Consider the following 26,651-nt stretch of genomic DNA (forward strand, 5'->3'; position numbering starts at 1 on the left):
TTTTCTGTTGTCCGCAAATAACAAAGAATGAAATACAGGATGTACTGATTCAGTTATAGTCAAATTTGACTCTCTTGGATTTGAGGTTCTCATAGCAGTGGTTATGAAGTGTTATTTATTCTGGGATATAAAGCCACATAGTTCAAAGAAAGTGAATCAATATGTCCGAGGTATGTGTCCCCTCCATCTTCTGTGTTAAAGAATAATCCAAGCATGAAACTAGCATGAAGCATGTAGCAAGAAGCGCTCTTGCAATGCATATGTTGTAGCCTGATGACAACCTTTAAGTTCAAAATATGTAGCTATAAATATTCAGGTGCTGCATGAAATTATTAATGATTATATACAATGATGTGTGTGTATGTGTGTAACTGGTGCAAAGTCATTGCACATACTTTCTCATATATGGTTGGTCATAACTTGAATTACCTTGAAGTAGATACCATCTCTCTGCCATCTCCCCCTCGCCTCCGAGACCCTGTTTCTTCCATATCATCCAACTCATCCTCTTCTCTCAGTTCCTTTTTGATGACCACAACTGGAGGAGGTTTATGTTCTGAACGAGGCTGCAGATGAGGTGACATTATTCCGCCCTTTCCTGTAGTCACAAAAAGCAAAATTGTTTTAAAAACTGCCAACCTCAGATTGCATGAATAATGTCACATTTTTTGTCCACTAATTCAGAGATATTAATATTTGGAAAACTGTACCCATATTCCCTCTACGTCTGTAAAGACTGCACAGTCTGAATGCATGAATTTGCCAGTCAGAACTTTAACTGTTTTCATCATAAAACATTTTCTGAACTTTTTATAAATGTTCAACACTTGCTTCTTGTAAGCTATGCGTTTGTAGTTTATTGCACAATTTGTTGTGATTTAGTACACAATACAGTCAACTCTCAATTATGCGGGGGCGGATTAACTGGTTTGCGGCTACTGAGGCTTTTTTGAGGCTTATATGTTGTTTAATATTCATTCACTTTTGTTTCACATGGTGAGTTGTAACACGATTTTTGCACTAGTGTGAACTGAGCTCTGCATTCTTTGGTCCCGTTATGCTAACACAATGTTCTAGGGTAGGGGTGAAAGAATGCAAGGATTTGTGGAAAGTTTCAAGGACAGATACATTGCCCCAGTTAGTTTCTTTGTATCTTCAAGTGTGTTAGCAAAATGTCAGGGTGTAAAAGGAAGCATGTTGTGTTAAGTATTCAACAGAAAAAGGAAAATGCCGCAAAAAAGTAAACAACAATATTAAATTTTTTTAAGTATTAAGTGTGAATATTCGTAAAAAGTGATGGATTTTGTTGAAGACTGTGATTGAAATAAGTAATTCATAATTCAGTGTAATGTAAAAAAAGTATTAAATAGGCCATGAGATGACATAAAATGAGGTTGAATAAATTTAAATACAGGTAGGCCTATAGTATTATGAAGGTACAGTATTACAGTACTACTTTTAATAAAATTTGTCTTAACCAGGTTTTCAATTAATCGTGATTTCCATCCTCACCATTATCCCAGATAATCGAGAGTTGACTGTACTTGTTTCTCAGTTTACTTTCATATGTTGTGAACTGGCATATTTTGATTTTTGTAATGTTCAATAAGGATGCTGCTGGTGAAGATGTATGTGTGTAGCTAATGCTGCTAACATTTTTCCAATCCACAAAAGATTAAAGGAACCCACATGCAAGTTCCTGTCTCTCTGTACAAGACATTAGTAATAAACCCAAAATGGAGAGAGAAACTACTTAGTGTACATATGTATTACATGTGTAAGCCCCAGAAACGTTCCTTTGTCAAGTATTAAATAACTAAAATGTATCGCCTCCATCTTCAGGGTAGATCAACCCATGTAAAATTTAACAAACCTGTATTTAGTGAATAAATTATTTTATAAAGAACTCTTATTTTACTTAAAATGCATTTTACACCATACCAGCTTTCCTCTGCCTGGTGACGAGCACCAATCGCCTTGGTATAGACATGATGATAACCACGTCATCTAGGCTCATTCTTGTCACATCAACCATGTTGACAGCCAGGATCTCATCCCCCACCTTCAGACAGCCACTGTTGTAGACAGCTGACTCAAGAGCAATGCGCGAGATGAACACGCCATCTGACCGGTCAAGTCCATTCCCTTCTCTGATGTATAGACCAAGAGTCTGACCTGGTCTCTTCACTATCTCCACCAGATGCACAAAGTGCTTTGCATCCTATTGTCAAATTAAGTGACTTAATCCTCAGCATTCTGACATACAACCTCGAGTCATCTGAATCAGTGGTTCTGCACTAAGTTTGGTGAAGGTATTCACATGAATTAGTTTATATTCAAATTAAATTTACTTTTTATAAAAATGCTGTAACACTAACATTATAAGTCAGCTATCATTCTACTTTAAGTGATATATACATTTCATTCAAACAAGTAGAACTCACATTATTAATACACACATTTACCAATAAGTAGACCACTTGATACCAGATACTTTTTAGCTTTTCTGAAACTGACATCATCATTTGTATGTTTACCAAAAATTACACAGCATACTCTTAAAATAAAATGACAATTTTTTTTAAATATTTATAACAAATATATTTGTAACAGTTCTTAAAATATTTAAAGACATGAGTAATCAGAGTCAAGTAAAATCTTACATCTTAATAAACAGAAAATTATGGCATATTTGTTGGATACATTATTGACACCAGATCTACTCAGTTTATTAAGAAAGGCAGACCATTGGTGTGAAGTATACCACAAGTCAATTGACTCTGAGAGAAAGTGCTTCTGATGAAACACTCTGGATATAAAAAATACAAATATATTTCCCAATTATAGAATAGAATGGCAAAAATGCATTATATTCTTCATAATAACACTCTGAATGTCAGACACAAAATACAGCATTTGTATGCCTGTCATATTGTGTTCATTCCATAAACTTAACAAAAGATGCATATTTTTAAAGATGTCTTACAACATTTCACTGAACAATTCTATATTAAGTGGAGCACCATGTGGAGGCAGGTTGGTATACTTTCCTTTGTAGTCCTGCAAGTTGTAGAAAGTAATAAAAATGGGACCCTGGGCCTGTTAGTAATGACTGGGCCATCCTGTTACTGGGGAACATAAATACAGGGACATGGTCCTCCAGGTTTGGGGCTGGACGCAAGGCTGATAACCTTGCTTTGTAAAAAAAATATCGTTGCAAAGTCCTAAGAAGTGAAAACCAGATGAAATCTGGTAGGACATTCTAAGGACACTTATGGTTCAAAAAGGGCTGCTTTGCAATGGTGGTGGTGGCAGTGGTGGTGGCNTATCCTTTTGGTATTACTGATGGTGGGAAATTGAATGTACAGAAATGCAGTGGCCTCCAGTGGTATGAGGTCTGCATCAGTTTCACAAAAGTATGTGAAGTGAAGGAGAGGTTCGGTCATATAGACATGATGATATCTTAAGTGGTCTCTCCTTGTAAATAAGGATAGTAGATTAAAAATATATCCTATATGTTTCCACATAGCTACATACACTTTGTCCTTTCGGGAAATGACACATAACAAGGGATGAAGCTGTACCTGCATTGCAAGGAAGCGCTTGGCAGCTTCAGATGCAGCACGTCCCATGTGCCTGGGATCCAGCAGACGCACCACCATTTCTCCACGCCTCTCCACTGCTTCCAGTGCTGCTGCTGTGGTTGCATCATGGTCATTCTCAACTGTCTCAATCTGTCGGAAGATCTCTGTTGAGATCCCACTCACCTATATAAACAAGATGAAATTGTTAAAAACCTCTGCAACATTGTCATAGCTTCTATGTGGTGGACAAGAGATTTACCAGGTGTACAGTGAAAGAATGCCATTGCTAGAATTTAAGTGAGCAATTACATAGTTACATGCTGCTGTTGACAGAAAATATTTTCATTGAAGATTTTTCTATTCAGAGCTTCTATTTTATCCATTACATTGTCTAAAATAGCTTAATTGCATATCTTGTTAATGCATGGTAACATTCCATTGATTTTGCTCATTCAAATTTTATTTGGAAGGTAATTTTAAAATGTACAACAACAACCTGTCAGGAAGTAGAATCTGAGTCTCAATTCTAACACTGAACACAAATGTGATACAGTTTTCCATCTCTCAACCTCACAAGTCAAAAATGTTATTGCTACACCTTCAATCACCAGTATGTCTTCTTGGGGTAGAACTTAATTAATCGAACACAAGGACAACTTGACCTTTACCTTAACATCCTCACAATCCATTTCCCGAAAATCTACCTTAATGTTATTGTACCATTTCCTTCCTGGCCTTCCAAGTGGTTATTTATGAAGAGGTTTCCCACCAAAATTTGTATATATGTTTGTCTTTCTACTCCACCTACACAATCATCCCTCTTTTGTGCTAAATATACAAAATCTTCCTGGCTGCTTATTGAACTCTCAAGTTTACTGAAACTGTATAATTCATAAGCATGCAGTTCCGCAATGCCATTTCTCAAAATGAAATATGAAGAGTAAATTTTAGCAGAGGTTTTCATTTGAATAAGATTTGCACTGAGCAGCCTTTATTACCATCTGACCTATCATGTGCCTAATGATGTTTCCACATTTTTACAAAAAAAAAGGTCTATATACTAATGCTTGGGAATTTTGTTACCGTTATATGGTTAATGAAACATTGATATCTCTTTAAGTCGATTCATAATGAGGGGATAATTTATTATTCCTCCCCTGTAACACAGAAGAAGATGTGACAGTGTAATTTAGGAATGGAGAGAGTAGCCAAGTAAATGAAGTAATCCATGTGATACATATCATACAATATCAGGCAACGAGACTCTAGAATTCGAATAAGAGAAAATGTCTGGAAACATATCATCAATATATTATCACTCTCTTAATAACTGAAAGATCTGACTCAGTATCTCCTATATTAATGACAACTGTGAATTTCTGCTCTTCTCAGCTCAACAGCAACTAAAATCAATTAAAGGAAAGGGGATAACCACATTTTTGAAACCATGTCCATTATTATAATTTTCTTTGTATTATTACTGATATTTCTTTCAACTGAAAATATGACATAGAAATATATTATGTAAAGTAATAAATGTTGTTTGTTGTAAAAATAACTTCATGCAAAGATTGTTGCTCAGTAACATCTCATATTGTTTGAGAACAATGCTTCAATTACAGCAAATATGTAATCTGACACCAGAGATATTAAGATGTATGATTGGATTGATAAAATTTAACAGTTATATTCAGCTCAATTACAATGATAATTGGTAATTGATAGTTTATTTAACATCCATAACTGTTACACAGGCAAAATTGGACAAGTCAGTCGAAAACAGCCAAACACTACATGCCAAGAACTCTTAAAAATTGTATAAAAAATATACAATTCAGTCATTTTTTTATCAATATCCCCTTGCTATAACTTACCAACCACTTGATAGTTTGTAACTATGAATGCATTAAAAGAATCAAACCACAATTTCAAAATTGACCTTAAACTAACTTACCCTAGATTTTGGTATTGGTATTTTGTTTCATATCAGATATAATGGTTATAATGTAAAGATTCAGCTTTTGAAATTCAGCAGTGAAATTTTTACCTCCTTAAAAAGCCCTTGATCACATTTCCTCCCACATCCCATCCAGATCTCTTGTTTCTGTATTATCTTATAAATTCTCATAAAGCGCAACATATTCACTTCTATTAAAGGTACTCTTAGGAGGTGTCAACACAATAGTTCAGGCATGTCCAACTTCAAACAGGTTGTGATCGACTTTTTAGTGTCAAAACTGCCAGAGATCTACCACGCCCTCCTATCGTCGTACCTTTGTTTAAGCAAAAATATTGGTAAAAATAACACAACACTTGATGTTTGTTGTAAAAGCAACATACATTGAAAGTACAGAAAAATAGGAATGACATACGTATTTTCCCTTCAAAATCTGAATATAATCATATTTACAAGTGAATTTACATGATTTTCACGTATAATTTCTTTATAGGCATATGAGATCGACCAAAAATTGTCCCGCGATCGATGCGTTGGACATGCCTGCAATAATTGATGGATTATAAAACGGATATTAAAGTGATAAAATTTGGTTTTATTTACCATATCACACTATCTGTTTCAAACTGCAGAGATCATCATCAGGTGGTCTTCAAATACATATCTTTTGTCACTGAACTGAACTGAATTTTATAATCAATTAAAAAAATACCTTTAATACAAGATACACATCAGGATGGTAAAAAGATATTCAGTTATTTTGATGTATGAATTAACAGAGGAGACTATTTAGCATAAAATGACATGATAAGATGGTTGCTTATAGGGTTTTAGGTGGTAATGGGAGAAAGTTGCCATAGCCTACTGCAAGATACTCTACCTTCTTTCAACAGAAATAAGTAATGTAAGATAGCCTTGACAGAGTCTCTATGACTGAATACAGAATGAGACATGAGTTGCACTACACAATATAACGTGGAAGGCCAGAGTGTTACTAAGCAGCGACTCAGTAAACAAACCTCAATAATAAAGAGACTGTTTTCTATGGGGTCTTGCCACAACTGTTGCTATGCAGTGGTTCAGTAAACACGTTTCAACAACAGAGGCTGGGTTTTCTGTGGGGTCCGTGTAAAGGAGTTATCTTGAAAGCAAACGGCACTATGATTCAGTTCTGAGTTCTTGGTAGGGGACAGACATGGGAAATTCAAAGAAGATCTGTGAAGATTGTAAGTGTAATTAGACTTTATTCATGTGTAATATTTGGAGTGCGTGATCCATTGAGACTGTTATAGTTTCTGTGTTGAGATCCACTGCCAGGAGACGATTAGTGAAGACTGGGAATCCTAGTGTGTGTTCAATGGTGAACTGGAAAGTGTGTAAATCAGTGATAGAGCTGTACTGACTGTATTTAAGTGTGATTAAGAGAACTTGTAATCAATGTGCTAATAAATCCAATCATCCAAAGTAGAACCCGTCATTTTCATCATGTGTACCACCCTACACATGACAATATCATACATAAAACAACGTGATAACACAATCTCAACTTACACTCCATGTGGTATAAATAAAGAGGTGGTACACATGAACGTGCAGTGCAAGAGACCCATAACATCATGACCTGGCGCCCAGCTACATCATACCCACAATACGAAAGAAGAATAAAGACAAGAATAGCCAGTGTACTGTTACAATAGTCAAATAAACATTCACAACCATCTTGAATTATTTATTCAGAAATACATAAATTGACAATTTAATATGAACCCATGCACACTGGGGTTTAGTACTAACATTCTTTTAACTTTATTCTTAATTAACTTTAAATTAATTTTCAATTAACTTCAATTTAATTTAATTTAATTTTATACCAGTATGGCTTAAAGCTGAAAAGTAAACAAACCAGAGGTTCACTAGTAAGGAATAATCACATAATCATATGGTCAAATATGAAGAAAAATATGGATCCATACTGAACAAAAATTCAGCATCTAAGTACACAGAGTACACCTGATGGTGACCCAGTAGGGGTTGAAACATATTATGATTAACATTAGTGTAAATAACCTTTGTTATTACTTTCACCTGAATTGTTTTGTTGATGGAGAGAAATATACTGCTAGGAATAACTGATGTACACTATAAAAAACCTCAATCTAGGTGGTGTCAGACAAGATTAGTAACAAGTAATTCATGGAGCTTTGTAACATAAATAAAGGAATTAAATGTTCACAGCAGTAGCAACATACCTTCCGGAAGTCTCCTTGCACTACCATAGCTGGTGGTTCCTTTGGCCTCACACCTGAAGAGCTTGTACCAGGAACCTGTGATACCTGGCGCCGGGGGCTTGTGGCCATCTCTGGCGTCGTCTCCCGTCCCTCCTATAAGGAAGACAATGAAGAAGTGGTGAGCAGAGGACTGTTAGCAAAAATACAACTCTCATTTTTGTAACAAGTGCAACAACAAATATCCATTATGTAAAAAAAACAGTTATAGTATATTCAAATGCAGTTATTTAGATTAAATTCAATCTGTAATTATTACTTGCAAACTTACAGGTTTAAGTAAGCTATGATTTAGAAGTTATGTTGTAACTATAAAAATGATTAGTTAAATAAGTTTTTATGTCAGTAACTTTTGTTTACTGTGAAGCAGAAACCTTCATAAATGCATCCCATGGCTAAAAAGTTGAATTACTGGATATTACAATTACAGACACCAAAATTGTGATATTACTGTGTTTGTTTTTGTAAAAATTATTCTGTATTGTTGCAATATAATATTCTAGTTTATTTGTATATGTGTGTATTGTGTTTATTGAATCTAAACTGTAAATTACTGGAATGTTTCATGTATTATTGATTTTGTACTGAAGTTCATCAAAAAACGATTTTGATTGAAGTGTTCAGTACAAAAGTAAATTTAATACCCTTGAAACAGGGAACCAGAAAAATAATTAATAAAGCCATTGCTCAATTTCATCATCTATTAGGTGATTAAATGTGTGAACCTGCTTTCAAAGATAGGGGTACAAACTATAATTTTTTTATATTTTTATAAATATCTTTGAAGTTAGTCTTCCTATTCAGAAAATAACTGCAGGTAGAATAAAAAACAAATGGATTACACAAGGAATAAAAATATCTTGCAAACATAAAACAGATTCTATATACATATGTACACACACATACATACATATAGCAGGAGCAGTAATAATCCACACATGAGAGCTTATTGCAAAATTCTAAGCAGAGTTATACAAGAAGCTAAAACACAGTATTACTATAGGCTTATGGCAAAATCATATAATCAGATAAAAACAACCTGGAATATAATAAAACATCATACAGGAAAATTACACGTGACTGAACAGACACCATCTCTTCTTATACATGATGAAGAAGTAAATGACCAAGACATAATTTCTGAAGCCTTCAGTACTTTTTTCTGACAATTACTGAAAATCTAAACTTGCATCAGGAAGTGAGAGGTGACGTCATTTCATTTTCAAAAGAGGCATTTCCTAGAAAAGTCCCTGGTATGGAAACCATTCCAACCACTAAAACTGAGATAAAAAACATAATACATTCCCTCAAAACAAAAAACTCATCAGGTTATGATTGAAGAATAAGTAAAGTTTTAAAGGTTTGTGCATCCTTAATCAGTCACCCATTAACTCACATTTGTAATCACTCACTATTCACCAGGACATTTCCTGATAATCTTAAGATTTCAGTAGTAAAACCACTGTACAAAAAAATGGGACAAAATTAATATGTCAATTTCATTACTGATTTCTCTGAAGTATCTGAGAGAATTATGCACAATAGGTTAAGCCATTATTTGCAAACTAATAACATACTAGTCCCAGAATAGTTTGGCTTCAAGAAAGGAATATCCACTGAAAATGCAACCTTTAAACTAACAGGCAGTGTATTAAAATCTTCTAATTAACAAATGCTTGTGGTGGAGTATTCTGTGATTTGACAGAAGCTTTTTTTTTTCCATGTAAATCACGAAATTTTATTAACTAAATTACTTTCATTTTTCTTTACATTCAAGGAGTAACAGGAAGTTGGTTCAGATCCTACATAACAAATAGAAAACAAATGATTGAAATAAAATCATCAAATTTAACCCAAAGTGCTTAATCAATTGGGGAACAATAAAGCATGGAATTCTCCAGGGGTTAATTTCAGAGCCTTTGCTTTTCCTAATCCATATAGATGACCACCCTCCTACACTAAAGACCTCATCAATACCCATAATATTTGCTGATGACACTAGTGTCTTAATTTCTAGTAAAAATTTAGATGATTTCTGCATACCATCAAATAAATTTCTCTCTCAAATGAGCAAATGTTTTGTTTTTTTTTTTCCAAACAAGCCATCCCCGAATCTAGATAAAACAAATGTAATAAAATTTATAACAAAAACTCGCCACAATATCCATTAAACATTGGACATAATGATAAATATATACAAGAGACAGTAAACACAAAATTCCTTGGCTTATGAATTGAATTTTTGAGTTAAGTTATTTTTGATGTGAAGTTGTTATTATTTGACATGTCCAATTGCAATTCTCTACAGCTATGGATGAAATAAATAATAATCATCATCATCATCATCATCATTATTTACACTGGAAAAACCATCTCGATCAGTTGGTTCCAAAGTTAAGTGGAGCATGTTATGTGGTTAGATCTACCAGTATATTGCATGTCAGCAACACTGACACTCTCAAATCAATTTATTTTGCTTACCTTCACTCTTTAATGAAGTATGAAATAATTTTCTGGGGTAATTCATCTGACAGCGATAAGGTATTTACATTGAAAGAGAAAATTATTAGACACATGATGGGTGTCAAAATTCTGTAATTCTTGTAGAGATCTATTTAAGAGATTAGAAGTCTTAACTCTTCAATACTGTGCAAAGAAGTCTTCATGTGTGCTGCAGCAACAGTGAGACTGTTATAAATCTGTTACCAGGATAACACTAGTGAAGGCTGAAAACCTTAGTGTGTGTATAACGTTAAACTGTAAAGTGTGTATATCAGCAATAGTGCTGCATTACCTGCAGTCCCAAGCTGAATACATAAGGTGTCAATAAACCCAATCATCCAATTCTAAACCCATCTATAAGTCATGCACACCCTCTACACATGACTATATCTTCATTAATAAACTTCATTATAAAGATTAACATTTTTAGACCACTGCAGATGTACACGGTGTTAATGCAAGACAGAAGCACTATCTCCTTAAACCAGCTGCTAACATCACATGCTTTCAGATAAGAATATACTCTACTGGGATCAAAATTTTCAATAATCTGCCATCTGATCTCAAAAGTCTTATGATGAAAATGCATGATTTAAAATAGCACCGAAACAATACTTAAACGCACGCTCATTCTACTCTCTTGATGAATACCTATTGTCTAAAAAGTGAGTCATCCAAGTAAACATTATATACGAGTAAATAGCATAAGTTGACGGTATTGATGTCTATATATTTTTGATTAGCCTCATGTGGTACCACTGTGTGTTTTTTTTTTTTTTTTTTTTTTTTTTTTTTTTTTTTTTTTTTTTTTTTTATATTCTTGTGTGAAAACTTCAGTTCTACTGTACATATGTTTTTGTATTTACATGGCATAGTCCACATCCTACAGCCATTTTGACTAACTCTGGATCCATGGAATGTAATGCAGTGTAACATAAAGTACAAACAGTTATTACTGTGCTATTGAGTGCTGAAACGAAACCACTGTCCAGTTTGAGGGTGCACGCTTCTTTGCATTTTGTGATGCCTTCAGAAATATCTAATCATAAATGAAACTTGAATACCAGAAATATTCCAGTCTGTTCCTTAGCATATTCAATCCACTGAATGCCATGAAATGAAAATGATTCTTAGCTAAGTAAGACAGCACACAAGATGGGTACATGAAGAGGAAGACTAATGCTATGTAGTCTCTATACTGGTGTGTGTTGTTAAATAACCTTCTTAATGAGTGAAGTGGAAGTAGATCAGAAAAAAATAGCCAGTGAGGAGCTTCCCAGCCTGTATTGTTTGCCTAAAATTTTCATCTTGATTAATCACGGGAGATGAAGTGGGCAGTGCATGTAACATACACCTGGCAAACATGTATATGAAATTTAGGTTAGAGAATAATGAAGAAGAGGCCTGTTGTAATGTGTAGGCAGAGATTGCAGAATAATGTTAAAATAGATCTTGAAGAAATTAAACATGAAGTTGTGAAATGGATACAGTTATCTCAGGATAGGATAAGTAAATGTGACGTTTGCAAGATGAAGGTGATAATCTGATCACGGAATACTCTGCAACATGGGCTTGATCTGTCAGTGAAATAAATTCTTCAGTATTAAAGAATTTCAACAGCTTGATACCCTTTCCATTAGAAATGATGAGTCATTTCTCTCATCAGTTGTATTTCACTTCACGTAGCTGTCACACAGCAAACATCTTAAAGAAAAGCAGTGGCACACACACAGAGAACCTGCATAAAATAACACGTGAGCTGTGCTGAAAGCAAGAGGTAGCCACTGCAGCACATATAAACATAGAGCAAGTATCTCTGTGATTTTGGTTTTTAAATCTAAATTTAAATTTTAAATATTACCGCTAAATGAAAATTTTAAATTTTAAAACAATCGACGTATGAATTGACAAAATCGACAAGGGGGGTTTTGGAATATCAGGTGCTGATTGACGACAGAAAATGAACAATTGGAAATCTGGAATTTAAATGTTACTATTGAGTGCAGTGTGGCAGCTACGTGAAGTGAAATACACCTGATGATGCCCGATTACGGCTGAAACATGTAGTGTGAAAGAAGGGGGACAAGAACTAGAATAAAGTGTTACATTTACGACAGAGTTTATATTATACATATAGAAATAGGATATAATGATAAATATATAGAAGAGGGAGTAAACACAAAATTCCTTGGCTTGCAAATTGATAATCATTTAAAATGGAAAAAACATAGCAATCAGTTGATTCCAAAGTTAAGTAGAGCATGTTATGCAGTTAGATTCATGTTACATATTAGTAACATAGACACTCTCAAATCAATCTATTTTGTTTAGTTTCACTCTTTAATGAAGTATGGAAAATTTTCTGGGGTAATTCATCTGACAGTAAAAAGGTATTTACATTGCAAAAGAAAATTGTTAGAATCATGATGCATGTCAAATCCCGTAATTCCCTGTAGAGAGCGATTTAAGAGACTACAGACCTTAACTTTGCCTTGTGAATATAATATTCATTAATAAACTTCATTACATATAACAAAGTACATTTTCAGACGAATGCAGATGTACACAGTGTTAACATAAAACACAAACACTGTTTTCATAAACCCATTGCTAACCTCTCATGCTTTCAGAAAAGCCCATATTATGCTGGGATCAACATTTTTAATAACCTGCCATCTGATCTCAAAGGTCTTATGAATGAAAAGACACAGTTTATGGAAAGGCACAGTTTAAAATAGCACTAAAATGATACTTAAATACACATTCATTCTACTCTGTTGATGAATACCTAATATCTATAAAATAACTTATGTATCTTTAAATAGCCTTGTGTGTAGTCACTGTGTAATCTTGATTTCTCTTGTGTGAGAACTCCACTGGGTCTGTACATGTGTTTTGTATTTATATGACATATTCTACATCCTACAGTCATTTTTACTAACTTCCGATCCATGGAATGCAATGCAATGTAATATAATGTAATGTAAAGTAACAATACCACGACCTGCTTCATGAAAGCTGCAGTAATTTTCAAATGCTCATGAACAGTTGGTTGACGGACAGCTGAAGGGACCAGTTCATTTCCATATCAATCTTCAGTAGAGGGCTTCTGGTGGCCAATATTTCACTGCTGCCCCAAAAACAACATGCAGCACTAAAACAAGAGATGCTACAGCACAAATGAACCAAGTGACCTCCTGTGGCGACACGATTTTAGGGATGGCATATTTCACAAATATTACATGTTAAATGCAAATTAATTTTTGTTGATAGTTTGTTCACATCAATAGCTCAGTCAGTATGGTGACTAAGCTATGGGCTGGATGGCTGAGAAATCAGAGTTTGATTTCTGCCAGAGGCAAAAGATATTCATTTCTCCATTATGTGCAGACTAGCTCTGGGCGCTTACTTGGTCTCCTTTTCAATAGGACGCTTCTCAGGAGTAGAGCTTTCAGTGCGTGAAGCTGACCACTCACCTCAAAAATGGATACAGCTATATCTCAATTCTACCACATTAATTAATGGTGTGGAGCTTAATTAATTAAACATTCGCTCATGTCCTGACCACTAATTAGAAGTAATCTGAAAATGTTATAGAACACTGTAAAGAGAACGGTTTTAAGAACCACAAGGGAAATGACATTTTCCAATGCAGTGTGTAGAAGTTTTGTGTTAATAATTGCCATATTTTGCAAAGCTGATCTGTTCTTAACTTTGTGTGGACATGGAATTTCTTCTCTTTTGGAAGCATGTAGGCTTGTGTTCGCCCTAGGTAAGAAACTACTACAAACTGAGTGGAAAAATGGAAAGAAAAATCTAAATGTATGTATGAATTTTCTCACATTACAACCTTTTGCAGGTTTTAACTGAACCTGTATTTAGTAGCCAAGTGAAAGCTGTGAGCCAATGTCCAATAATGATTCATTCGCAAATGTCCATTCCACCTGAGTCTAAACAAAGCAACAAGAGTAGAGCAAATTGGATGAAAACAAATCAATTGTTCCTCCCCCTGCTTGCCTACATACCGCATCTCACCAATCCAAACGTTACATAGAAACAATTACATGGGCACCGGATATAACTCCCCAGTTGCCAAATAGTGTATAACCAATATTTCTTGAAACACCAACTATTCAATATAACCATCCCATTTTTTACATCTTTTATTTTTTGCTATTCTTATCGGCGCTTCCTTCTTCATGGTCTACTAAGACTAAGTAAGTGGATAGAACTGTCGACTCTTGTACATCATAATATCCAACTGCAATTATGTGGTACATGTGGATTTCAGTTGTCTCCTTATCCCATATGTTCAACACACTTGAAGGCGCCATGATTATTTATGATTTATGAAGGCTCAGACCTTTTAGGTTTTAACTACTACAAGGAATAGCTCAGTCAGTATAGTGACGGGCTACGGACTGGAAGGTGGTTCGATTCCCAGCAGGGACAAGATATTTCTCTTCTCTCCACAGCGTCCAGACCGCCCCTGAGGCCCACCTGGAATTCTAACCAATGAGTACCATAGGTAAAGCGGCATGAAGCTGACCACTCGTCTCTATCTAGTGTCCAGGTTAAGAATACGTCTTTATGGCGTGGTGCATAATTAATTAAGCACAAGGATAAATCTGCTGTTTTTTTTTATCTTTAATTCTTGCTGAAATGTAGATATGTTCAAGAAGAGACATTGGGCCATATATACGAAATTAATGTTCCCAACATCTCTCTCTTAGACCACAATACATTTGCTATTTCAAGGAAATAGCGGCTCCGGTCTAGAAAACCGAAATTAACGGCCGTGGGCATCCGTTGCGCTGACCACGAGGCACCCTCTATCCCCTAAAGTTGACACTAACTTCGCCTACAAGCGGAAGTCGCTCGGTCGGTATAGTTCAACTGCGGACAACAGGTCAAGGAGTTTTTTTTTTACGTACATGCATTTACAGGCAAAACTACTGCTAAATCCTCAAAAAAGAAACGTTGTTCAGTCAGACCTATCAGTTATAAATGGTATCGGGAATAAGAGGCTTCGGTAATCTTCAAGTATGTTGGCAATCATTGTTGACTGCTAACTATTCCACTCTGAATATGTATGCAAATGTCCTTTTTATAACTCTCTCGATATCGATAAAATTTGCCGAGAAAATGTATTAGACAAGAAATGTTGGACACAACTATCAGATCTGTTCAGTTATTACCTTATGGCTAAGTATTCTGCCAGCGCTATTTATTTTCCTCTTTTGAAATATATTTCCAGGAACCACAATGCCCTGCGTCTACCTTAACTCAGAATCAACATACACGTAATTATGCATAGAGAACGCACTGAACCGATTAACACACGCAGAAATGAACTGCAAAGTTAAATAAATGAAGGTGGCATTGGTTCCTGGAATCTCTTGCATACCGTTTATGTTTGCAAACCACACGGAATTTGTCTAAACAAACTAAACTTTGGGTTGGGGAGGTTAGGCATAGCGTTATGAAGGGTTGCAAAATCCATACATAATCAAGAATCGAACAGGCAATTCACGAGTAGAGGCTAGCATATAAGCTATTAGGCTTATATTGTTATGAAGTATTTCAGAACTCTGGTAGCTAAATGCATGACACAGGACAATAGGCAGCCTAGAGAAACAGCCTCTTTTTTCGGCATTATCTGAAATTACTTATGCTAGCTAATTACTTCTCAGTGTTCTTGATTTCAATGAAATTTTCACATTTACGGGACCAGGTCAGTAAATCAGAATCCTCTAAATGAGGATAATACAGAGGAGAGGAAGATGATTGGCGATAATGAAGAAAATACGATGTACACACAAATATCCTGGACTCGCGCAAGATTCAAACCCTTGGTTCCCATGTCCGCTTGTTATATATTGCAATTTTTATGTTTCTAGACAGCAGAGGAGAAGACAAAATTTTGTGGATTGAATAGGAATTCCACCTCTTCTTAATTTTCTCATAAATAAAATTTTGTTTAGTTACTATCGTTTCCAAATATTTCAACTATACAGCATTTTCAAACTATCTGTCAGCTATCTTTATATTATGATTTTGCCCTGCATTCTGGTGACGAGACAGCAACATATACTTAGCTTTCTCTGCGTTTACTTCTAGACCAACCTCCTTACTAGCGTCAGAGTTCCTGTGTTTTTCTTTATGGTATGTATGTTATCTCCCAGTTGATTTACATCATCAGCACAGACAAGCAGCTGATGTGTCCCACTTAATTTCAGTCCCATTGGTTTTCCTGGACCTTCGTAATGGCATATTCTAAAGCAAAGTTCAAAAGCAGTGTTGACAAAACATCTTGTTTTAGACCATTTTAGATAGGAAATTTATCAGACAGATGTTTAACTATATGGACATTACTATTAGTTTTGATGTAAACACATTTTAATCAGCGTAACTTGTTTTATGGGTACCGTAAACTCTAGGACAATATTATACAATGCTTCCATCCTAACTGAATCATAGGCTTTCTTGAAGTCTACGAATAGCTGATGTGATCTCTTATTGTACTCTCAATTTTCTGCAGTATCTGACGAATGCAAAAGATCTGATCAGTAGTTGACTTGTTACGTCGAAACCCACACTGATGATCCCCAATAATTTCATCTATATACGGGCTTCATCTTGAGAGAAGGATAATGGATAAAATTTTGTATAAAGTTCACAGCAGTGATATTCCACGTTAATTACTGCAGTCAGTTCTATCGCTCTTCTTGTAAACTGGTATGATTAAATTCGTATAGTGGGGGGTGAAGTCCAACTAGGTCCACTCGGCACGGCGGCCACTGATTGGCCTATTACAGCCTGCCCCGGGTGACTATGATGATGGAGAATTTGGTGGAATAAAGATTGGCAGGGGAAATCGAAGTACTCGGAGAAAACCCGACCCAGCGCCACTTTGCCCACCATAAATCCCACTTGACCAGATCCGGGTTCGAACCAGGGTTCGGTGGGAAGACAGCGACTAACCGCTTGAGCTATGGCGCGGCCAAACTGGTACAATAGTAGATTCCTTCTACTGATTAGACAATTCTTCCTTATGCCAAATAGTGTTAATGAGTTTATAGATCCCAGACAGTAATACATGCATTTCACCTCCAGCTTGACTCAGTTCTGCAGGAGTCTGATCACTACCTGGCGATTTATACCGTTTCAACTTTGCAACAGCAATTTCAGCCTCAAAAGGACTAGGATCAGGTACTAACGGCTCAGCTGTATATATTTCTGTCTGCCTAGCATCACTGACCCTATGTACATTCAATAAGTGAGAGATAGTTCTTCCACCCATTCGAAATGTTGTGGGAGTCTGGAAGCAGATCACCATTCTCATCCTTCACTAAGCAACTTCTAGGTTGGTAACTCCTTTAACATTCATTTATTCCTCTATACAGTTCTCTAATGTTCTTGTTCTTACTGTTCGTTGCAAGCTCATTAATTTTGTCTTTCAGATATTCCCTCTTTTTATTCCTGAAATGCCTGCTGGTTTCACGTCTTATATTGTTCAGATTATCTCCATTTATTTCGCTTGGATCTTGCATCCACAGCAATTTGGCTTGTTTCCTTTGATCTAATAATTCTGAGCATCCTTCATCGAACCATGGCTTATGCTTCTTCAATTCATAACAACCTAAAGTCTCTTTGGCTAAAATGTTTATATTCTCCCTGCGTAGTTCCCCATGCCCTGTTATATCCGCTAAGCGTCTAAGTTTTCCAAAGCTGCGAATGTGTTTGAGATTTCAACACGATACTACTCTTTATCCTCTACTTCCTTTAATTTCTTGTGATTGGATCTCTTACTAAGAATTTTGTGCGTTGTGTTTTTACTCATTGCCAATGTCTCCCTGACTTTTGCTACCACCAAACAGTGGTCAGTATCACAATCTGCTGCCATGAACGCTCGGACATCAAGTACAGTTGAATACCGTCTCCTATGGTCAATTTTATTGTGAGTCTTTCCGTCAGGGGATGTCCAAGTAGATTTATGAATGCTACGATGTGAGTACACTGTACTTTTGTCAGGCAAATGCTACATAGAATGATGCCGTATTTTATTTCATAAGTAAATAAATGCATTCCAGCAGCACTATATCCATAGCTCGACTCATCCTTTAACAGAAATGAGTACCAGAGATCTTCCCGGGGATATAGTGTGGCCGGAGCGTAAGGCTACCAACCTCATCGTCACATATGAGCCTATTGTCTAGAAAATGTGGGAGCCTCGACGTGTCACAACCCCATGGGCCTTCACAGCCTGTTACAGGGGCGGCTTTACCGTTTTTTTACTAGTAGCTACGAAACAGTAACTCATGTCTTATTATGTTAAGTAAACTTATTGGACAATTTCATTACATAAAGAGTATAGAAAATGTTGTTATATTCTACATTATGTTAAACTGGGCGTTACTACAGGACACATACTCTAAAATATTTGCAATATGTGGGTCTAATGATGAAAGTAATCTGATGAACAAATAATAATTAAGATCACTGTTTCTTTGCAGCTTCTATGAGAGTCACTAAATTATGCAGAATATATTTAGTAGGATAGGTGGAATATCAATAACTAGGTTAGTCGAAATCAGTTGAGTAGTGTATATAATAAAGCTAAGGACTGACTTGTTCAAAACGGTTTCATTTTATTCATTTCATGAAAATCTTGCATGAAGAGCTGAATAATTATATTAATATTAAAGAAATAATGGCTTACAATGAAACTAGCTCGTCTATTCATATTTTAAAACTGGTCGTACTTGCATACTGATCAATTTCGGTTGATCATACAAGGCAGGAAAAACTTATTTTACTCGGTGATTTATTTTATAGAAATGTTATATAAAAGGCCATTGTCGCAGAAGAGGTGGTTTCAGCATCCTCTTGGCTAAGCAGAAGAAATTTTGCATGTACGATATGCAAGAAGATAAATTCCTTGAGCTTTCAGTGATTGATAAGTAAAATGCAACAAACTATCTCGTTATACTGAGTGTGATATGAGACATTTTTTCATTTCTATAAAAAACTGAGCAGTATAGACATCTAAGTACGTGTATATGAAATCAAGGAAGAAATTTTAATATGTATCGCATAAAGTATCACACCAACTAATTAACTAACAAACCAACTATTTTTTTATTGCTAGTGGGGTGGGACTGTCCCTTGTACTGCGGCCACTTCTGGCCTATTGTACCAGCCCCAGATGATAAGTGAGGGTGATTGTGGAGCAATTGTGGAATGAAGATTGGCAGGGGAAACCGAAGTACTCGGAGAACACAGAAAAACGCACACACACAAACTAAACATCCATGCCTCGAGTGGGATTCGAACCCACGATCCCGGTTTCCAAGCGACCGAAAACAGTAAATGAATTAGACCGCTCGTCTACCGTGACCGGCACAAAGTTAATTACCGTAGCCTATTTAGAACAGTCAGCCGCAAGCTTTGTCCTAAGCCAGATGAATCCAGTTCATTTCCTCAAGCCTTATTTATTTTAGATCCATTTCAATAATGTCTTCAGGGTTTCCTTCTAAAATTCGGTATCGATTTCTGAGTTCATCATCCTACCCTCTTACTCGACGATAAATAATCTATACAGTCGATACAGCGTTGTTAAGATAGATACCAAACATGAATTTAGTTTCTGCGGGTGCCGCCACAGGATTGATCTCCATAACGCATCTAACGTGGCATTCCTTCGTGGTACAGAGGTACACAATTTATTTAATCTACTCTGTTTTATTAGCGGGGTACGCGGTAGCGTAGTTGATTGAGACACTATGCTACAATCCGAAAGGTCGACGTATTGATTCCCGAAGTGGTCATTGGATTTTTCAATTGACGTAATCCTTTCAGGCGCATTATGGCCCTGGGGTTGACTCAGCCGCTTACAGAAATGAGTACAAGGAATATTCCTGGGGGTAAAGGGTGGCCGGTGCGTGAGGCTGACAACCTCACCACCATCTGTGAGCCGACTGTCCGGAAAATGTAGGAGCTCACAAATTTATGGACCTCCATAGTCTGTTATAGGGAGAGCTTTACTTTACTTTTAACAGATCACCTTGCTGTCAGTCTGTCTGTGTGTCCGTTTGTGTCTGAGTATTCTTCTGCGTCTGTCCATCTCTCTCTGTCCTCCTTAATTTTTTGTTACGGCCCATATATTACCCATTCTATCATGAATTTTAACCCCATATTTATTCTTTCCTGTACAGTCTTGAAAATTTTAGTAAAATAATTCCACAGTCAACATATTTTAACTGTATTTAATTCTTTATTTAGAAGCTGATCAGAAGGTAGTCAACTTATAACAAAAATTATTATTCATTTAACTTAGTTGCTGTTAGAGCATGTTTCAACATTTAAATGTAATTTCCAGGGAGATCCGTTTAATGAATATAGTATTAGAAAAAACTTGTTCAACGTTATTTCACAGTATTGTACATAAGACTTAAATCTATTTAAAAGCTAGTCCCATACGCGAAATGACACCAAGCTGTAAAGTATGTGAAGTATTACACTCTTTTTATGCCCTTCACCAATCTTGATGCTTCAGTTTCATCTATTTAACTCATCGCCGTAAATTTCTATATGAAAACTGAATGTCATAAAAACAGTTTAACATTTACTTTATTTTACAACATGGTGTCACCTTGTTTAGGAGACTACCTTTCTAACGTATAAAATTGTGAAATAACCTTGAGCGAGTTTCTACTAATATATTCATTAAACGGATATACATGAAGGTTACGATTAAATATCAATTAATTGAGGGCACTAAGTTAAATAATATACTGTGCTATAATTTGAGTTTTTGAATATACTATGGATTAAAAAGATGTCTCAAAGAGCGTAAATTATTTAATTGTACACTGGGTTTAATAAAAGGCGTTTATACCAAACTTTGATCCATGAGTGTACAGCTGCGGACGCTGTTGAGCCTGTAAAATTTAGAAAATAAATATCGCGCCTGCATAAATCTATTTATACTACATGCATTACAATTCTGTTAGAGAAGTTGCCGCATATACAAATATTGGGCATGTATGAGGGACAACGTATAAGACGGCACGCATTTGGATAATGATCTAGGTTTCGAAAACAGAGTCGTAATAAAATCGAAAATCATGCAAGTGATTATCATGATTTTTTAAAGGTTCGCCTCAGCAAACATTTTGGGTATGATGACCCTTTTCGAAGATGTATCCGTTGAATGTAACATTCCATTGCCGGGGCTAGATGTGAAACAAATGCGTTCCTTGCAATTTTTCATATCAATTAACAGTGAAAATTATTTGCTGCGGTTCCTAGACTGATATTACTGATAAAATATAATGTGGCATGTGAACCCGTTGTTGGGAAACGACAGTGAAATAAGCGACTATAAAACAGTTGTTGGTAGGCAGCGGCTCCGCCAACGGATACGAACGCAACGGTTCCACGGTAACAAGAGGATACAACAATAACGAGAAGCGGTGTTTTCTACGCGGTCCGTTCCAAAATGTTATAAGCAGGAAAGGTTAGTGAGAAGTTAGTGAAGGGTCGGTTGGTGAGAGTGAGTTAGTTACGTCCTCGTAGAGGACTGCTGCGGTTCAGTCGTTGAGAGCTGTTGCTGTTTGAAGCTGGTAACTGAGGCACGGGGATAGTTCGGGAAGGGGAACGTCTGCCGTTTGAAACACCTACCAAGCAACGGCTATTGGAAGCTGTAACAGACTGGGAACACTTGCTTTTGGGTGACAGTGATTTGTAAAATTTAGTCACGAGTTGCCTACTTTTTTTCCCCTTCACACTACAGCCCCAGTGGGCCTAGGCCTACCTCCATGAACGTCTCCGTTCACTTCGGTTTTTCTAGATCTTACTCATTCGGTAGGACTCCTTGGGCGGGTGATCAGCTTCTCGCAAGGCCTCTACTTGTACACAACACAGAAAAACGCACACACACAAACTAAACATCCATGCCCTGAGTGGGATGGAACCCACGATCCCGGTTTCCAAGCGGGCGAAGACAGTACATGCCTTAGACCGCTGGGCTACCGTGACCGGCGAGTTGTGTATTAGAGTGTTCAATAAATCCAATTATCGATCCAAATCCCGTCTATAATCACTCAATACGCATGCCAATATTGTGTAAATTAATCATATCAAACATCCAGTATTATAAGCATTCAAATTATTTTTCGCTGTAGTTCTTTAATAATTAACGGCCGTGGGAATTTGTTGCGCTGACCACGTGACACACACTATCCGCAAAAGTTAACACTAAACTTCACCGACAAGCGGCGGTCGCTCGGTCGGTATAGTTCGCTTGCGGACTAAAATCACGGAGTTTGTTTGTTTGTAGTTCTTTAATACACACCATACAGAATAAATGTTCCAAATAAAAGTCAATTTGTATTATGTATCACGTACTAAGGTTCTAAGCACTCCTTGTGCGATTTGCATGAGGTAGGCGATAAACACATGTAGGTTCGAAATGAAAATTGAATTCATCGGGGAACTAAAATATAACGACCTTCCCACCAGGTGTTCCCTTTGAGAGGTTTGTCTGTTGTGTCTGGTACTCTATCAGTGGAAATTCGATTGAGGTTAAAAGATCACTCTGCTATAGAGTTATCAGTCCCGATTTCTGTAGAGATGGCATACAAATTGGAAGGAAGGAGAGAAACCAAATGCTTTACTGCTAGCTAAGGCATCCAAAAGATAAGCTAAAGACTCGCATTTGGATCCATTCACATCCAGTTTAGAGCCTAGCACCCTTTTCGCTTAAGGTCCAGAAGCATATCTTCCAGTCTATTCTTCAATATCCCAAATACGTGATATCCGATAACGTATCTCATTAAAATGTATATGCATATATCTTTCTGACGGGAGCCGGGATAGCATAGTCGGTATAGTGACTGGTTACGGGATGGACGACTGAGAGTTCGGAGTTCGAGTCCAAGTAGGGTCAAGGATTTTGCCTTCTCCAACTCTTCCAGACCGACTCTGGTGTCCACCCAACCTCCTATCCAATGGGTACCGGGTACCGGGTGTTCTTTCCCCGGGCTAAAGCGGCCGGGGCTTGATAGTGACCACTCATCTCCAGCTAGTGTCGAGGCCAAGAAAATGTGGCTCTATACATCCATTCTTCCTTATGACTTAAGAGCGTAGTGTTTCATTAGTTAAGCACAGGGACAATTTTACATTTATATTTTTTCATATCCTGTCCGACCAAGAACGGTTCCAGTGGGGCATTTGTCTAGGGCTAAGTTTGCAGTTCAATATGTGAGTCCAAATTATACAGAGACAAAACGTTATACCTCCTGGGATAATGGAAAAGGTGTAAAAGTAAATGGGCCTAGTAAGTCACTTCCTGTTGGCATTCTAAGGCTTCGAATTATTAGAATGTGTGTGTTTTAAAACTGCTTCTTCTATTAATAACTGCCTTCGTAAAATGCCCCCGAAAATATTTCTGAGTTCAATTACAGTGAGTGGAATCTCGACCTCAGTTCAAAATACCTCGCCCAGTCGCCATGTTTCAAGGTTAAGTTTTGTATCAAGTACATTTTCCAAGGTTAACTGCACACACAACTTCATGCACCAGGACCAATGAAGCTGAAGTACAACGGCCAACTTCGTTCTGCCGTGCACGGAAAGTGGCACTATATTCATACTGACCTAACGAAAAGCGCTAAATTTATGTTTGTAGCTAAATTACAGCACAGATGAACACACACTCAGCTCGCTTCTAGAGTTCCGAAGGAGCCGTAATAAGGGAAAATTGTTTATAAGTAACATTACACTTATCGGATATTGTAGTAACCTGTTTTCTACACCTAATAAACAAAAAAAAAACACACAAATTCCGTGACTTTAGTCCGCAAGCGAACTATGCCTACCGAGCGACCGCCGCTTGCCGGCGAAGTTTAGTGCCAACTATTGCGGATAGAGGTGTCGAGTGGTCAGCGCAACGAATCCACACGGTCGTTAAGCTAGGTTTTCTAGACCGGAACCGCTATTTCTTTGAAATAGCTCCTCAATTACCATCACGAGGCTGAGTGCACCCCTTTCCAGACCCACTACTTCTCAGAAAGTCTGGTAGTGCCGGGAATCGAACCCGGACCACTGGAACTGTAGCCAGGAATGCTGACCTCTAGACCACAGAAGTGGTCTTTCTATCCCTAATGGGAATAGTAATTGGAGTTAGGAGACTAAAATCCTTTATGTGTGCGTATTCAATAATTTCAAATAACTGACCTGCTGTTACGAAATTTATTACGACTGGAGATCGCCGAACTTTGTGTTATTTAATATCGTACAATCAGTAAAAAAAATTGTGTATATGCGGGCTTGCGAGGTGGAAGAATCTTTTCGACTCGTCATACAAAACTCTGATATGATGTTCAAAAAGACACCATTGAAAATGTTCAATTTGTATTGAAATAATCTCTTTGTGAAATGGAAGAGAACAAAATGACAGTCGTTCGAAAGTTTTCGTTTAGCTCTCTGTTTGACATCGATACCCAATTAAATACTGGAGCTAGAAAAATGAGATTTTAAATGGAGACCGACCATGAACTAAAATTTACACACCGATATGGGTTATAAATCATCAAAATATGAACATTGAAATGGTGTGAATGTTTGAGATTGTATCCAATTAATTTAATTTGCTTTCTGTGAATAAGTAATCAGTTCTTCCTACAAAGCAAATGATGATCGCGATGATAATGATGATTATAATAATAGTGATCGTAATAATACACGTAATTTGTAAGCTACATATTTACACTTGCCAACAACAGAAATATCACCGATTATAAGAGGATTCAATCATATGACAATGCATACAGAAGCTCACCATGCTAATTCATCAACTAAATTACATTTTTTTATCAGGCATTACATTATATTTCATTAATGCGACGTTACAGGAAAAGATGTAGGACTGGAATATAATTTAATTAAAAAAGAACTGAAAACACAAAGTCTGTAAATGAATAACGCTGACGAAACCACGGACTAACGTTTATCAAAGGGCGTGTAATTGGGAAGTCAGTGTTTTGCATCAACCTTGAGAACGGTTTAAATGGTTCCCAAAGACGACCTAATATCATTCACACGGAAATGTTCCATTAGAATAAGTCTGCATGATATTAAATGAAGCCTCAAGTTAATGTTACAATTAAAGTAGGAGATACAAAATAAGGTAAAAGATAAAATATAAAGAATGAAATATATACCATATTTCAAGATATATTAAGTGATATAAGTGAATATATTTTTGAAACATTAAAAGTATTAAAAATACTTAAAAATGTTTTTAAAATATTTAAAACTCTTTAGTATGGGAGGTTAGGAAATGTGTATACCAGGGGCCGCGCCATAGCTCAAGCGATTAGTCGCTGGCTTCCCACCGCGGCGGCCCGGGTCTGGTTAAGTGGGATTTGTGGTGAACAAAGTGGCGCTGGGGCAGGTTTTCTCCGAATACTTCGGTTTCCCCTGCCAATCTTCATTCCACCAGTTGCTCCACAATCACCCTCACCTATCATCTGGGGCTGGTACAATACGTCAGAAGTGGCCGCAGTACAAGGGACTTAATCCCACACCACTAACAATAAAAAAACATGTATACCAACTTCATTCCAAGATTCAATGCTACAGGGCAGAATTGGGAATGTTATGTCATTTGTAGATCTTTGTTGTTAGAAGCTTTCTACGCAGTAAGCCCGGTCGTGGAGCCCAGGGACAAGTTTCTGTGATGTACGCGTACAAGTTGTTAGTGTGTGGTATATTAGGTGTACATATTTCACGATATATGTCGTTATATGATCACAAAATATGACATGTGTTTTGTCTGGGTGTATATATGTTCGGTGTGTTCTACCTGTAAATTGGTTCGATGTTGGTACGTTGTTCCTGCACCGATGTTTTTAAAAACAAAAACATTTAATTTTAGTAATTATTCTCTTATTTTCGTAATTTTTATAGTTCTAAAATATTGTTAATTTGTTTTAAACTTTTCTTTGCGAACAGAAATGCATATTGCAAAGATTGTGTAATTTAACTGAAACCCATAAAGAAGCATGAGGAATAATATGAACATGGATTAATACGAATACAAATCTCTACAGCAACACGTGATTCAGTATGCTGTGCGATAGTGAACATTGTTTTAATGTACCGCCACATGAAGAGGATAAGACAAACTGGCTTAGCTAAATACATTTGTCGGAACATTCAGTCATGAGCAGATTACACCTGTGCCCCCCCCCCCCCGGGTACTATAGCTCCTGCCGTAGTGTATAGTACGCACGAAGTAGCGAAACATATTGATTGCAA

General features: G+C 36.6%; 1 protein-coding gene across 1 annotated transcript in view; it reads right to left on the reverse strand.

Moving 5' to 3' along the window:
* LOC111872928 (rho GTPase-activating protein 100F) overlaps positions 1 to 26,651 on the reverse strand; it is a 150,393-nt gene that overhangs the window by 62,964 nt on the left and 60,778 nt on the right. The window contains exons 2-5 of the mRNA XM_033754888.1: positions 7,791 to 7,922; positions 3,585 to 3,767; positions 1,942 to 2,221; positions 430 to 598 (exon numbers count right to left, since the gene is read on the reverse strand). Of these exons, the coding sequence (XP_033610779.1) occupies positions 430 to 598; positions 1,942 to 2,221; positions 3,585 to 3,767; positions 7,791 to 7,922 (764 nt within the window). The remainder of the gene's footprint in view (positions 1 to 429; positions 599 to 1,941; positions 2,222 to 3,584; positions 3,768 to 7,790; positions 7,923 to 26,651) is intronic.

The sequence above is a fragment of the Cryptotermes secundus genome, unplaced genomic scaffold (assembly GCF_002891405.2).
Source record: "Cryptotermes secundus unplaced genomic scaffold, Csec_1.0 scaffold407, whole genome shotgun sequence".
Classification (NCBI taxonomy): domain Eukaryota; kingdom Metazoa; phylum Arthropoda; class Insecta; order Blattodea; family Kalotermitidae; genus Cryptotermes; species Cryptotermes secundus.